The sequence below is a fragment of the Hydra vulgaris genome, chromosome 13, assembly GCF_038396675.1.
Source record: "Hydra vulgaris chromosome 13, alternate assembly HydraT2T_AEP".
NCBI lineage: Eukaryota > Metazoa > Cnidaria > Hydrozoa > Anthoathecata > Hydridae > Hydra > Hydra vulgaris.
In genome coordinates this window covers 45,282,104-45,297,523 of record NC_088932.1, presented here as the reverse complement: position 1 = coordinate 45,297,523, position 15,420 = coordinate 45,282,104, and the positions used below count along the sequence as shown (strand labels likewise).

General features: G+C 26.8%; 1 protein-coding gene across 1 annotated transcript; it reads left to right on the top strand.

Annotated features, from left to right (window-relative positions):
- Positions 1 to 11,654: 11,654 nt before the first annotated feature.
- Positions 11,655 to 15,110, top strand: LOC100210788 (homeobox protein orthopedia). Its single transcript, XM_065815484.1, has 3 exons — positions 11,655 to 11,899; positions 13,632 to 14,239; positions 14,514 to 15,110. Exons 1-3 carry the CDS (start codon positions 11,782 to 11,784, stop codon positions 14,994 to 14,996), a joined length of 1,209 nt encoding a protein of 402 aa, XP_065671556.1. The 5' UTR covers positions 11,655 to 11,781; the 3' UTR covers positions 14,997 to 15,110.
- The last annotated feature ends 310 nt before the right edge of the window (positions 15,111 to 15,420 follow it).

Genomic DNA, 15,420 nt, shown 5'->3' with positions numbered 1-15,420 from the left:
TACCAACAACCTTTGCATAAGCCTCTCCAAAAAGTTGAGACACTTGAAATTGAGTAATACATCTGCCTGGATGGCTTCACATTCATTTATCACAGGCAATGTTATATTTAAAAATTAGCTTTGAAAAACGATCTATCTAAAAGTTGTAGCCTATAAGTAGTATGTGATGGAAAAGATGGCATTTCTATTCCATGAGCTAAAACTAATGCTTACCTCGAGCTAAAACTAATGCTTCTAGATTTTTTGTATGCGTTAAATGACCATCAAGGATAAGAAGTACTTTCTTTTGTTCTGTTAAAAGTTTAAGACAAAGATAGTTTATAAAATTCTCAATCCACAAAGTAAATCTGAGGTTATCCAACCACTATCAGAACATCCAAAAATTGTCAATGGTGGTGCTCCATCTTTGAGCTCATTTTTGAATCTCTTGTGTTTGAAAATTAGCATAGGAGGTACAAAAGATCCAGCAGCATTCATGCAACATTCTCCAGTGGTATTTGAACCTCTTTCACTACTTATTATACCTCCTACCTGATGTTTCTCTTTTTAGAGCTAAAACTTTCATTGGTTTCTGAACTGTACTTGTACTTATTGAAAAACAGTTCAACCTTTTCTCTACAGAAACCCGTGGCTCTTGCTATAGATGTTGGTTCAGGTAACCTCAAACTGAGGCAGGGGTGACGTTTCATGAATTGGGAATACCACTTCTGTCCAGCCATGCCCAAATCTTTCTTGAACTGATGAGGTATTTTATTCTTCTCAGCAATTTTAAATGCCAATCGTCTTAGGTCTTTAGTATTAATTTTAAACATACACGATTCGAGTTTTAAGACATGTTTAACCAACTCTTTCTCAATTTCAGGAGGTAAATTACTACACCTACCAAAATGCTTAGTTGAGTCATTTTCATATTATGTTCCAAATGCCTTTTAAAAGTTGGTTTAGGAATTCCGTATTTTAAACAAACGGCATTTAATCCGATATCGATACCGATAAGCAAAAATAGCTTTGTCCATATACTCTTCTCTCCATGATCCATATCTCTGTTTTGACATTTCAAATTTTTTTTTTGAAAAAAAGGAATTTGTTAAACTTTACACGCGTTTTTTAACGGTCGAAATGGTAGCCTCTGTTTTGACATTTCAAAATTTATTTTTTTAAGGGGATTTGTTAAACTTTACCGCGTTTTTTAGCGGTAAATATGGTAGCGTGGGTACAATTTAGGATTTGCCTTTAGGTACAATTTACGCAACTAATCTGACGTTAATTAAAAATTTTGACGACTAATAATAAGGTATTTTAAATTCAAGGTAGTTATTTCAAATTAAGATAAACTATGCTTTAACATAAATACAGTGAACAAATCATATCTTCTAAGCCATAAATCCCTTAAAATAAGAAATCTCAAATAACAAACCTACAAGAGCTTACTCTGGCCTTAATACAGTTGGATGATCGAAAAAAACAGTTGACTCCTTAATTTCATTCAGCAAAGATAAAATAATAAATTAAAAAATTTCTTGTGGGTTGTAAAAATAACGAGTTTGTTAAAAGTTCAATATAGGCATCGGTACAATATTAGCAACCTTACCCTATTATTTGGTATTGCAACTCGGATCATCATCAGAACTTGCATTTTATTTTTATAAACAATTAGTAATTTGAAATAGTAAATTCTAATAATAAATGAGATGTATAAAATTGACTCATTTATTATAAAAGAAAAAAATGACATCATTTTTGTCATTTAATTATTCACCTGGTATCTTTGTTTTAATTTAAATAATTGTGTGGTATCACCTCTGTATTTTAATTTCTCATCTGACACTGATGATCATTGTATATTGTTAGAAAAGTTGAAGCATTATGGAGTAACTAATAAGGTCTACTAATTGGATTAAAAGTTACCTCACGGATAGAAAACAACATGTTCTAAATCAAGAATACGGAATACTTAAAATCCCGTATGTAATACCGCAAGGATCGATACTTGGTCCTCTTTTATTCTTAGTTTATGTAAATGACTTAAATAATGCATCAGTAAAGTTAAAACCAATTATGTTTGTGGATGATACAAGCCTATTTCTTTCCAACAATAGTATCAAACAACTTTATGCAGACATGAATTTTGAATTAAAGATAATGACTTGTTTATGGCGATAAATGACTTGTTTATGGTGAATAAACTCTTATTAAACGTTGAAAAAACAAAGTATACCTTATTTCATAAAAAAGAAGAAAATATTCCCATTAAATTACCAGACCTATTTTTAAATAACATACAAATAAAAAAGCAAGACTATATAAAGTTTTTAGGAATACTTGTTGATAATAATTTATCTTGGCTTCCCCATATTAAATATTACAATCAAAAGTTAGTGAAACCATTGGTCTGATGTACCGAGTTCGTCCATATGTAAATACAGTTTGTCTAAAGTTAATATACTTTTCTTTAATTCATTGTTTCATTAACTATGCTAACATTACATGGGCTAGTACACAACCATCAAAATTTAAAAAAATACATAGTTTGCAAAAACTATGTATTTTTGTAAAACTATGTATTTTTGTAATTGTGCGAGTAAAATTATTTATGGGAGTAAAAAATAGGAGAGCATACTAAACCCTTAATGAGAAATATGAAAATGATGAATGTATACGAAATAGATTTTTATCAGTACCTAATTTTCATGTATAAGTATATTAATAACCTAACACCAGCTAATTTTATTTGTAAGTTTGAGAAAAATGTAAATGAAAAGTATTTCTTAAGAACAAATCGATCATTTATTCAAAAAGAATAAATGATCGATTTGTTCATTTTGAATAAATGAAATTTATTCAAAATTTATTCAAATGAATTTTACTTATTATTATTAGTAGTTACTAATGATATATGTGTCTTCTAATATATTAATTATTAAATGTTTTTGTATATGTTTGTATTTATTTCTTTGAATGCCTAAAATTGCAATATAGTTATTGCAATATATCTTTGTAATAGTAAAAACAATTTTCTTTCTTATTATATCTTTAGTTTATTTTATATATTTTTTATTATATCACTTTTATACTTTTAAGGGACTTTTATAACTCTTTTTGGAAATTTTAATATATTAAAAGGACTCTACGAAAAGATTGAGGTGATATTGCATCATCCATATCTTCTTTGAGTTCCAGTCTGTTTTTAAAATATTTTATTTATTGATATTGACCATGTAAAACTCATCTGTAATTATTTTAACAGCGAAATATATAACGAAATAAAAAAATAAAAAAATCAGTTACCGTTATTACAACTTTTTCTATCTTGATTAAAAGGAAAAAAAATATTTTGTTTAACATTTTTTTATATATTAGATTATTACAAATAGTTAAACTATGTTAAACAATGTGTAAGGGGGGACAAAAAGGAAAGGAGAGGGGTTGGTAATTGGTGTAACTAGCCCCCCCCCCTCCTACTACCTAAGAAATGTCAAGCTTCAAAATATTATTGATAAAATTAAAAAAATAAGACGAAATACAAAAAATTGTAATGCAACATTTTATTATTTTTCTCAAAAAAAATGTATTAATATAACCATTCATTATTTTTATTAGCAAACTATCGTATAATCTTTCTAAAATCATTCTAAATGATCAAATGAAACAGTTGTTTTATTTAAAAAAAACGCAAAACTTATTTTTTTATATTTTTATTGGTCAGACTACCCAAAGAACAATGACCTGGATCTGCCCCTGCTGTGTGTAGTTTCTCATATCGTTATTTCAACTCTATTGAATTTTTATTCATTCAGGCAAGTACTTTCAGTGCGGAATTAATCTTCAAGAGAATAGTTTTGCAATCATTAAAGAGAGTTTTTCATATAATTCTCTAAAGGAAACTGCTTTTGATGCAATCGTTAATGATTATTCTAAACGAATATTAGAAATAATTGTTTAAAAGGAATTGGTTTCGTAACAGTCATTACAGTTATTTTAATTTTATCAATTATATGATATCGCATCCATATTTTATTGCATCCATATTATATTGATATCGCATCCATATATTATATAAACAATAATTTCTCATCTGGTATCGTTACTTTAATTAAATCTCTCGTGGTATCGTAATTCTCGCCTGGTCTTTCGCTCTGTGTTCAACATTCAACAACTAAACTTTAGTTTTAAACAGTTAAAACTTTATGCCTGTTACAACATCCTTAATCTGGGATTATTTCAAAGCGTAGAAGTTTGCGTGGCCAAGCCAATAAAGTTATGGTCAATTAGTCCGGAGCCTAAGATTTAAGTCTTCCCGAATGATTTTTTTTAATTAAAAAAGTGCATTTTTTTTTTACGTTTTTACGCTATAACTATTATTGTTTATTAACTATTAGGATTTAAAAAAATTTAATTTAATTGGTGGAGCAGTAATTCATAAATTTTAGGGAGAACGCGCAAAGCACAGTGTCTGAAATTGATCGCCAGGATGTATGTCTGCCCACTCTGAATTTTTTTTTTGCTTCATATATAAATAACTAAATTAAATTAAATTAAACTAAAATTAAATTAAACTTAAAAAAAAAAAAAAAATTAAATTAACGCCTATCAAACGGTCGTTTTTAGGTAATAATATTTCTGAAATTATTTAACTCCTTTGACATTTTTTAGATGTAAATTTTACAGTAAATGCCCCCAAAATTTAATTTTGCCCCAGGCCCCAAGTAGGTTCGAAGCGTCCCGGCTCTTTGTTGATTTTAATAAAAATAAAATAAAAATTATAATAAAAAAATTAAAACCTCTAACCTAATTTTTATTAAACTGTATTATACATTTTTAGGAGAATCTTCTCTGTGTTAAGCTTGTGGAAATAAGCATGCAACAAAGCAATACTACTGGCTTGCGAAAGCATATTTAAACACAACATAAGAAGTTATTCATTAAACTTTACAAAAAAGACGAGTGTAGATCATAAGTAGATGAAGAACTAAACGTAATCGAGGCAGGTCTTTCTGGATTCTCAAAAGATGTAGCCTCCAAAACTCTCACTCTCCCGAAGAAGGTGGATACAAAAAAGAGGCCACTTCAAGATCGGCGTCAATTAGTAGTTGATCATGACATCAATACTTTGATTGCTACTGAGTGTTTACCGTTTAGTTTTGCTAATTCTGAAAATTTTAAGAGGTTTATGAACAAAATATTACAATGTCACAATAAAACACTCAACGACTTTCTCAAAAAATAAACTCCCTCAGCTTTACCAAACACTAAAGGGAGTGATGCATGAAGTTATGGAAAATGAGCTCATAGATCTTAATCAGGTTGCCATAACCACCAGTTAATGAACATCAAGGGCAAATAATTCATAAATTTCCGTGACATTACATTATATCTTGCCAGATTTAGTTTTTAAGAAATTTACATTAGAAGTGCGCCTTTTAAAAGAGCGACACACTGGTATCAACATTGCAAAAGCATTTGATAACACACTCTCATACTATGAATCATCAAAAAAAATACCAAATAAACTGTATGTTATTGATCAGGCATCAAATATGGCATGTATTCTAAACAAAAATATGTCTTTAATAACTAAAAAAGAAGCCTCTGTTTTATGCAGTGATCACAAACTCAACATTGCTTCTCAAAGAACAGTTGAGGATACCCTGAAAAAATATTTCCGTAAAACTCGTAAGCTGAAAGATGCTTTTCGTAAAACCAGCTCTCTCACTACCAGGCTTCATAAATTGGCAGCCTTCAGTGTTTCGTTAAAAGATGCTTGTTCTAGGTTAGATGTGAGTTGCCTCAAAATACCCTCTACAGTAACCACGAGAATTCTTCATTGTCTATCTCAAGCTCCAGTAATAATAATGCTAGTAACAATTCCAGTGCTGGTAATGCACAAGGTTGGGAGGAAAATGAATATAATATTATTTTAGCAAAGTATAAGGAAGATACTATCTCACATCATATACACGAAAACCCTCCTATTAAACTAGAAATGGAAAAATACCAAAAAACAATAAGGTTCAAAAATGCGGGTAAAACTGACACCTTAGCATGATTGAAGTAGCATGCAACTGAACTTCCTCTCCTTTCAGATGTTGCAAGATTATGGTTGGCAACTCCACCAACCTCTGCATCATCTGAAAAAGCATTTTCTGTTTCTGGCCTTGTCATCACTATCATTGTCGTCGTAGATACAACCTCGATAATGACAAGGCAGACAAGCTTGTATTTATAACGCAGAACTATTCCGCTCTTAAAAATTACATCAAAAAATGACCAATTGAACAAGAAAATGAAAGTGAAAGTGATATAGGATATGAATCAGACTTATCTTTGCCAATATTAATAGAAGAAAGTCCTAAAAGCCAACGAAAGTACAGCAAAGGAAAAACAACGAATGGACAATACCCAAAGTATCAAAGATTATTAAAAAGAAACAACTAAATCTCTAAAAAGCAGTTGTACTTGTATTTTGTTAATAAAAAATTCAATAAGTTACTTTTTTAATTTTTTTTTGTCTTATTGAGATTCACGATTCGAGACTATGCAGTACTATGCGGTTCTTTTTATCATCGTTTGGTATCGAAGCGATACTGATGTATCGACATTGGTACATAAGCGATACCACACAATACGAGACCATCCTTCTCGGTATCGAGTGGTATTGAACCAATACTAATAGTATCGACATCAGTATATAAATGGTACCACGCGATACGTGACCATTCTTCTCGGTATCGACTTATACGATACCGATTATCTAGTGTCTACTTCTAAAATCACCTTGATCAATGTTATCATTAAAATTAGAAGACATTTGCTGAATTAAAAGTTAAAAACAAGAAAATTCTGAATTTTTTGTATGAATCTTTAAAATAAAAAAATGCAATAGAAAATGGAAAACACGTGTAATACAGAAGATATAATAACCGATCGAATGAACCAAGTATGAGAATTGATATGGTACTAAATGACTAACTTGTGAAATCATGTATAAACTACAAATATACATTCAAAGTTTCATTCAGATAATTATATGAACATATAAATTTATGCTATATTACAATACAATGTACAGTTAGGGTTTTAGACTTTAGGGTGTTGTGTGTTTTAAATCTTGACTCCTAGAGCAAATAAATAGCAAGAAGGCGAAAGATGTATATATTTATATATATATATATATATATATATATATATATATATATATATATATATATATATATATATATATATATATATATATATATATATATATATATTTATATATATATATTTATATATATATATTTGAAAAGTTTACATTTAGTTGTAAACTGTTGTGTTTTTTAGACTAGGATTGTATTTGATGACAACAACGTTGTTTTAAATTTTATTTACTTTACTACGAATATTTTACACATTCTTCTGATCTATAAGTTATACACTTTTATGAATAATTAACTTATATATTAGGTTTTTTTTTTAATAGTTTATCACAGATATTCTGCAATTAAAGCAGCACATTTTATTATGGAAGATTATGAAAATAGTAAAGATAATGATTCAGATTTTGAAGACTTCAATTCAGATATACCACTTAGTATTTAAGCTTGACTGTATCAGAGTAAGAATATATAGAAACACATGTAGCAGCCACAAAAGAAGATTAGTAATGCCACAAAATAGAGCTATATATATATATATATATATATATATATATATATATATATATATATATATATATATATATATATATATATATATATATATATATATATATATATAGTATATATATATATATATATATATATATATATATATGTATATATATATATATATATATATATATATATATATATATATATATATATATATATATATATATATATATATATATATATATATATATATATATATATATATATATATATATATATATATATATATATATATATATATATATATATATATATATATGTATGTACGTATGTATATAATAACATCACCAAAATAAAATTTTCGTAGATCATGTTCATTATTGCAGATAAAACTCTTTAAATCTTTATGAAAGTCATTAGCTTTCATATGAAAAACTTTATATCGATAATATTACTAAAACTTATAAAAAATCTGACTCTACATAATTCAACAATATTAATGTGAAAGCTAAAGTAATAGCAACAAATCTAAGAATCGATGACCAATTAAAACGTTTCGCTGTGAGCACAGCATTCGTTACCGTTAAAGACCACAAAGAGAATCGTCAATAACCCTATTAATTTATAAACTATTATATATTAATAAATATATATATATATATATATATATATATATATATATATATATATATATATATATATATATATATATAAAATAAATAAAGACAACTTTTTATGGAACTCGTGGAGTTTTATGCCTTTCGGCAATTATAAGCCATTGTGTACAATTTGTTACGTAAAAGCCGTTTAAAAAATACAAATTAAAATTACGGTGGAACGAGTTTTGACGTTACAAAAACAAAACAAAACAAAAAGACGTTAAAGATTTTAGTCCCCAGTGTCGAATAAGGAAAGTAAAAATTTCTTTTATTGCCGGCACTTTGATATTTTTTTACGCCATTCATATCATATCAAACTCCCGTTTAGCAAAAATGTTGAAACTAAAATTGGAAATTGCTTCTTAGGTTTAATTGACCTACACTTTCCAGTAGGACACAGGCTTTGTAAAGTTTTTAATCGAAACTATGTTAAAGTTAGCTATAGTTGCATGCCTAATGTCAAGTCTTTAATAAATACACATAACAACAAGATTTTACAATGCGATGAAAATATAACGTCAAAATAATGCAACTGCATAGACAAAAAATTTGTTCATTAAATAACCAATGCCTTCCTAACAATATCGTAAACCAAGCCACTGTAATCTCTGGAGATCCTGAATTCAAAAATAAAGCTTATTTTGGTATAAGTAAAACCGCATTTAAATTAAGATATGCCAACCATCTTAAATCTTTCAATACACCCAAATATAAGAATGACACTGAACTTTCCAAAGAAATATGAAAACTAAAATCTAAAAATCTAAAACCTGTGATTACAAAGTACGATGTAAGGCCTACAATCAAGTATCAAAAGTTTGTAATCTTTGTCTCCGCAAGAAATTTCATATATCATCATACAGAGGAGAGAATTTACTTAATAAAAAATTTGAAATAATATCAAAGTGCCGGCATTCAAAAAAATTTTGCTTTCCTTATTCGACACCAGGGATTAAAATTTTCGACGTCTTTTTGTTTTGTTTTATTTTGTTTTTGTACCGTCAGAACTCGTTCCACTGTAATTTTAATTTGTATTTTATAGCCATTTTTTACCTGACGAGTTGTACACAATGGCTGACGATTGCCGAAAGGCATGAAACTCAGAGTTCCATCAAAAGTTTTTTTATTCATTTTATATAAATAAATAAATATTGCTCTATTATTTAATAGTATTGAGCACTCTTAAACGCGCAAGAGTATTTGTATTATTATTATTATTAAACCATAATAATACATTATCTTTATTTATATATATATATATATATATATATATATATATATATATATATATATATATATATATATATATATATATATATATATATATATATATATATATATATATATATATATATATATATATCTGTGTGTGTGTATATACATATATATGTATATATATATATATATATATATATATATATATATATATATATATATATATATATATATATATATATATATATATATATATATATATATATATATACACACACATATATGCGCTCTGCTTTCTCAAACAAGGTTAATTACATTGTATATTGTCATATACAATGTATATGAAATGAAATATGAAATGTATTACAATGTATATAATCATATACAAAGTATATAAAACCAATAAATATCGTAGAATAAAAAAACAGTAATTTCCAGACGTAAGTTGAATTGAACTTGGTTCTGTTAACATCCAAAGATAATATAAACTAATTAAAAAAAAGATATATACAAGTTTTATGTACTTTTTTTTATTATTTTATTTAATGAAAATTTGTTTACCATTAAGCTACCGTAAAAATTTGCTATCTAATAAAAGCTAGACTTTAGAAATATTCATTTATTTATAAGGTAGCGATGTTAGGAAAATATATTAGTAATATGAATGTTTTGTATTTTTTCATTTTTTGTGGCTTTGAATCTAAAAATTTTTAAATTCTTTATAAAAAAGGTATTTATTTTTTTTTAAATACAATTCTAAGAAAAGATTACGATATTTTTTTCAAGATGACTTATATAGTAGCTGTCAAAAGTGACATCAAGATAATGATGGCGATTTTCTTTGACGTATTTTTTTTATAGTTACATTATTTTATAATATATTATATAACAATTACAACAACAATTATAAAAATTATAATAATAATAGTAAAAATAATGGTATATACTTCAATTCAAAACAAAATAGTTCTTCAAAAATGCAGACCTGAGCAGATGATTTTTTTGTTTACACTTTCTACAAAATATTTGCACATTTCATTTAGCGCAGCCTAAAACTAAACAAATCAAAGACTATTCAATATCGTATTTTTAAAAGCAAAAGCATATCAAATATTCAGGTTTGTCTTGTTTGCACAGCACCAATTGATTAAGCAAGCAAACAGTAATAAATTATTAATAAAACTCTTCCAATATCTTCCTGTCTCATATAGTTACACACAATGTTTTTGCCATTTAAAAACAAAATTAAACAGTTTTTGAAATGATCAAACAATAATAATGTCATGAAAAGTTATGAAAAGGTAATTTAAACATGTTTCACCCGACTACAAATGTGTTTTGGTTCCAAATGTGTGTTGTATACAGCAACAAAACTGGCGCCTGCACTTTTGTTTAGAGATGGGACAATAGTTTAGTCTTTAAAAAAAACTTAAAGTTTTTCAGCAATTTTTTTATTTATAAAAGTAATTGATAAATTAAAAGTTGTTATAAAAAAGGTCATAAAAATGGTTTTAAAAAATATTAAAACAATCCTTAAAAAGTTTTTTTGCAATCCTGATATCATTGCTACTATTACTATCGCTTGATTATTATTCTTTGCTCACATTATTGTTTTCCACTCAATTTTAACCATATTTTTTCTCTCAAATCTTACTATCTTTATCCTTATTGTTGTTTATAGCTAATAAGTCATAAACCATCTCCGTCACAAGGCATAGTAATAAACCCCTTTTTCTATACAAGAGAAAAAATTTAAAAGAAAAGATAAAATAATATAAATATTTTTAGTTATTTTGTAAATATTGGTATTTTTTATTTGTTGTTATAAAATTGTTTTATATTTTTTATATACTTAATAATTTCAATAAAATTAATTTTATCACAATATTACAGTAAGTTTATCGAGTTGCTTTTGTCTTGTTTTAATAACCGACGCAACTTTACGCTTTTGAAAGAATATAAAACCAAGTTTCTCTTCTACATAGAAATAATTCGAAGACTTTTGTCTATTTTAAAAGACTTACAACTTTATGCTAAATAAAATAAATTATTCATTACCCGGAAAAAAACGCGACTGTTATTTCTCATATGCCTTATTTCATGCATAAATGACATCTTCTGATTGGCTGAAAGCCGTTTCATTACGACTACAAAAAACAACCTAAGAGACCTTTTCAACACATAAATGATAAAAAAAAGAGCAATCGTTTGCCGAATATTTCAAACATTGCTAATTTATTGTCGGTTGCAATCTGTTGTAATAAGCGATTGGATTTAGCATGTCTGAATTGTTTTATTCATCTAATCATATTGATTTTTCCGGCAACTATATGCCGAGTTATTTTGAAGAAACTATTTCACCTTCATCTCTTCTTTCTGATTTTTTGAAAGAACTAGGTATTCATTTATTTTATATATATATATATATATATATATATATATATATATATATATATATATATATATATATATATATATATATATATATATATATATATATATATATATATATATATATATATATATATATATATATATATATGTGTGTGTGTGTGTGTGTGTATATATATATATAAGCATATATTTTTTTGTATGAAGCATAATTTGGTAAGAGCTATGGTATTTATGCATATAGAGATATAGTTAAGAACTTGAATTTTAAGCAAAGTCTTAAGCTTGGTTTTCAATATATGAAGGAATGCCGTAGAGTATGAGATCTGTTAGATTTTGTAAAAAATGCTAGTCGAGCATTTTTTACTAAATCTAACAGATCTCATAAACGTTGCGTGAGGTTTACATAATTTTTCACAATTGGAAAGATAGTTTAATCTGCTAAAAACTGGTTAGGAAAAAAGTATATTTTTTTTATTTGCGTAAGAAAAATTTGTTTTCTCGAAAGTTTATCATGCCGTTCAACCTGCCCCAACGGGGTAAATAAACAACTGTGTGGGGCGAGTTAAGCAATCAACAAATCAATATGCATGGTATGGAACTTTGATGAATCATCAATAAAACTATTGTTGATAGTAAGCGTGCCTATAATTTATAAACTTTTTTATTTTACAAACTTTAATGACGTAAGTAAAAGAAGATGAGCTATTAAATAGTGAGAAAGTGTCAAAAAATATGAAAATATGAAATTATTTTATAGAATTATCTTGAACCTTGAAATCCGATTAAAAAATTACTAATTTTAGTAATATAGGCTTTGTATGCTATGTACCGCAATAATGTTCCTCAAAATGTACCGCATAACGTTTCTTTGTGTTCAATAGTTCAGTTTTCTTTACTTTTTTTCAAAATTGCTCAACTTATTCCTTCTAGCAAGGTGACACACTTACTAGGCTTTAAAGAGAACATTAATATTTAGGAAAAAACGTCCGTTTATTATCATTTATTATAAGTCTGATATATTGGCAAAATATCAACATATAAATGATAGCAGGTAAAAACGTTTTTAAGTGTCTAAGAAAAAAACAGCAATAATTTGTTTGCTTTTTTTTTGTCCAAAAAGGAAAAGTGTCCGTGTATCTTACAAGACTGCCATCCAACAACCTCTTATTGCCCATTGTTACCATTCTAATCGTCTATCTTTTATCCATTAGATGTTTTGTCATGCGATGCCTAGTTTTTGAGATATTTTAATTGTACAACTTGCCCCTATGTTCAACTAGCCCGCTCTCAACACTACAACAGTTGTGCAACAAATTTGTTTTATAAAGAAACATTTTTCTAGCTTACACTACTTAAAGTCTGTTGCGCAACAAAATTTATGCTGTTCAACAATTGTTGCGGAAATAGAATTATATTTCGGCAACAATTATTGAACAACAAAGTTGCACAACAATTGCAAAACATTTTCTTCAACTGTTGGAAACCAAGCTTTAGCAACAAAAATATGAAATAAAAAAATGGAATATAATATCAACCATTATAAAATTTATGTTCATACAAAAAAGCAAGTAAAATAGCTTTAAGTATATATATATATATATATATATATATATATATATATATATATATATATATATATATATATATATATATATATATATATATATATATATAAAACCTGCATAACTGAACAACAAGTTACAATAATCATTTACTTTTTATTTTTATATCCAAGATTCAACTAATCAACTTAGCAATAGAGAGCACAGTCACACAAATTTTTCAACACTTGGTAAAAGTACTTTTAATGCAAGTAAAAAACCTGCTAAGAAAGCCAAAATTAAAACAGTTGACGTTGGGAACAGTTGTAACGCAACAAATAGTTGCATTATTGTTAACAGCAACGCAACCAACAACAGTATCAACTTTAAAAACAATTGCAGTGTCGTTAACTCAACTAAAAGCATTAGCTGTAGCAAAACCGCTAATAGCACCTTATCTAGCGTCTCATCCAACGGACACTCATCAAGTGTTAATTTAATCTTTGGATCCACTACAAACACAAATGAGAAAAAACTTTTAAGTGAAGAAGGTAGCATTGAAAAGGAAAAAAAAATGAAAAATAAAGATGATAATAGTGTCTTTAATAAAAATTCTTTTGGAGATAATAATGAAGAAGAAAATGAAGAAAATGACCATTCGAAGCAAAAACGTCACCGAACAAGGTTTACACAAACACAATTAAACGAGTTAGAAAGATATTTTAACAAAACTCACTACCCTGATATATTTGTTCGAGAAGAGTTGGCAATGAGGATTGATTTAACAGAATCACGAGTTCAGGCAAGTAACTTTGTTGTTTAAATATGAGTTATTGTAAATATTGTATAAACAAAAATTAAATTAAAAAAAAAAGTTATAACGACAATTACAAAAATATTAATAATAACAATTACAATAATAATTATACCAATGTTATATTTCGTACTGCGTTTTATTTTTCACTAAGTTTTTACATTAACTGAAGTTGATATATAAAAAAAGCATATAAAAATATTTTTCTATTTTACCATTATCAAGACTTTGGATTATAGGTTCTTATTTTTTTATTTTAAAGGTCTGGTTTCAGAATCGCCGAGCAAAATGGAAAAAACGTAGAAAGTCCGTTAACATATTTGACAATACTTCAAATGTCTTTTCTTCTTACCTAAGTCACTCTTTAACCGAAAACAACCAATTAGAGCAATCATATTACGAGAATGATCGAACTTGGCCATCACAAAGCCCTCATTTTCAGATTGACTCGCCAGATGATCGACAGCACGTTTTTCATCAACAAGATATGAATGGATTTACATATAATCAGCTTTCTTCAAATTACGGAACTGAAAGAAACATATCTTATATGCTTCCTCAGTATTATATAGGGGATAATATGACTAGTATGGAGTTTAATACCACAGAGCAATCAAATATCATTCTTGAACCAAACTTTAGTAACTGCTTAGGCATTGATCGGTTTGATCGATCTGTTGATCGACTGTGTCGAAAAGAAGACGATCAAAAGTTACTTTACTTAGAAAGACAAAATTTATTTTAAAAAATTTTAAGATACATAAACCGATCCAATGGATAAATAATTTGACTAGATGAGGTTTTGCGGTGAGAAATAAAAAAAATAAAAAATAAAAAAAAAATAACGGAATTTTGAAAATACATCAAACAATAATTGCTTATATTATTCATTATATATGAAATATGTAATATAAGAAAATTTTGTTATAATTATTTTTCGGGAAAAGAAAGAATTTCTCTTTTTAAAAAACTACTACATGAAAACATTTTTAAACGAGGTTTTAAGAATATCATTCTAACGAATCAATTTGTTTTGATGAGCCATTTATTGCATAAAACATGTAATATTTTTAAGCAAGCTCATTTCAACAAACTTAAACAGTGGTTTGTTTAAAATTGAAAGTGTCTTATTTCAATATTTAATGCTATAATTTTGTTAAAAAAATTGA

Excerpts from the sequence above, each read along its gene's own strand:
- LOC100210788 (XM_065815484.1), top strand. The coding sequence starts at position 11,782 with ATGTCTGAATTGTTTTATTCATCTAATCATATTGATTTTTCCGGCAAC. Across the intron at positions 11,900-13,631 it reads TGATTTTTTGAAAGAACTAG|ATTCAACTAATCAACTTAGC; the intron begins GTATTCATTTAT and ends TTTATATCCAAG. Across the intron at positions 14,240-14,513 it reads TAACAGAATCACGAGTTCAG|GTCTGGTTTCAGAATCGCCG; the intron begins GCAAGTAACTTT and ends TTTATTTTAAAG.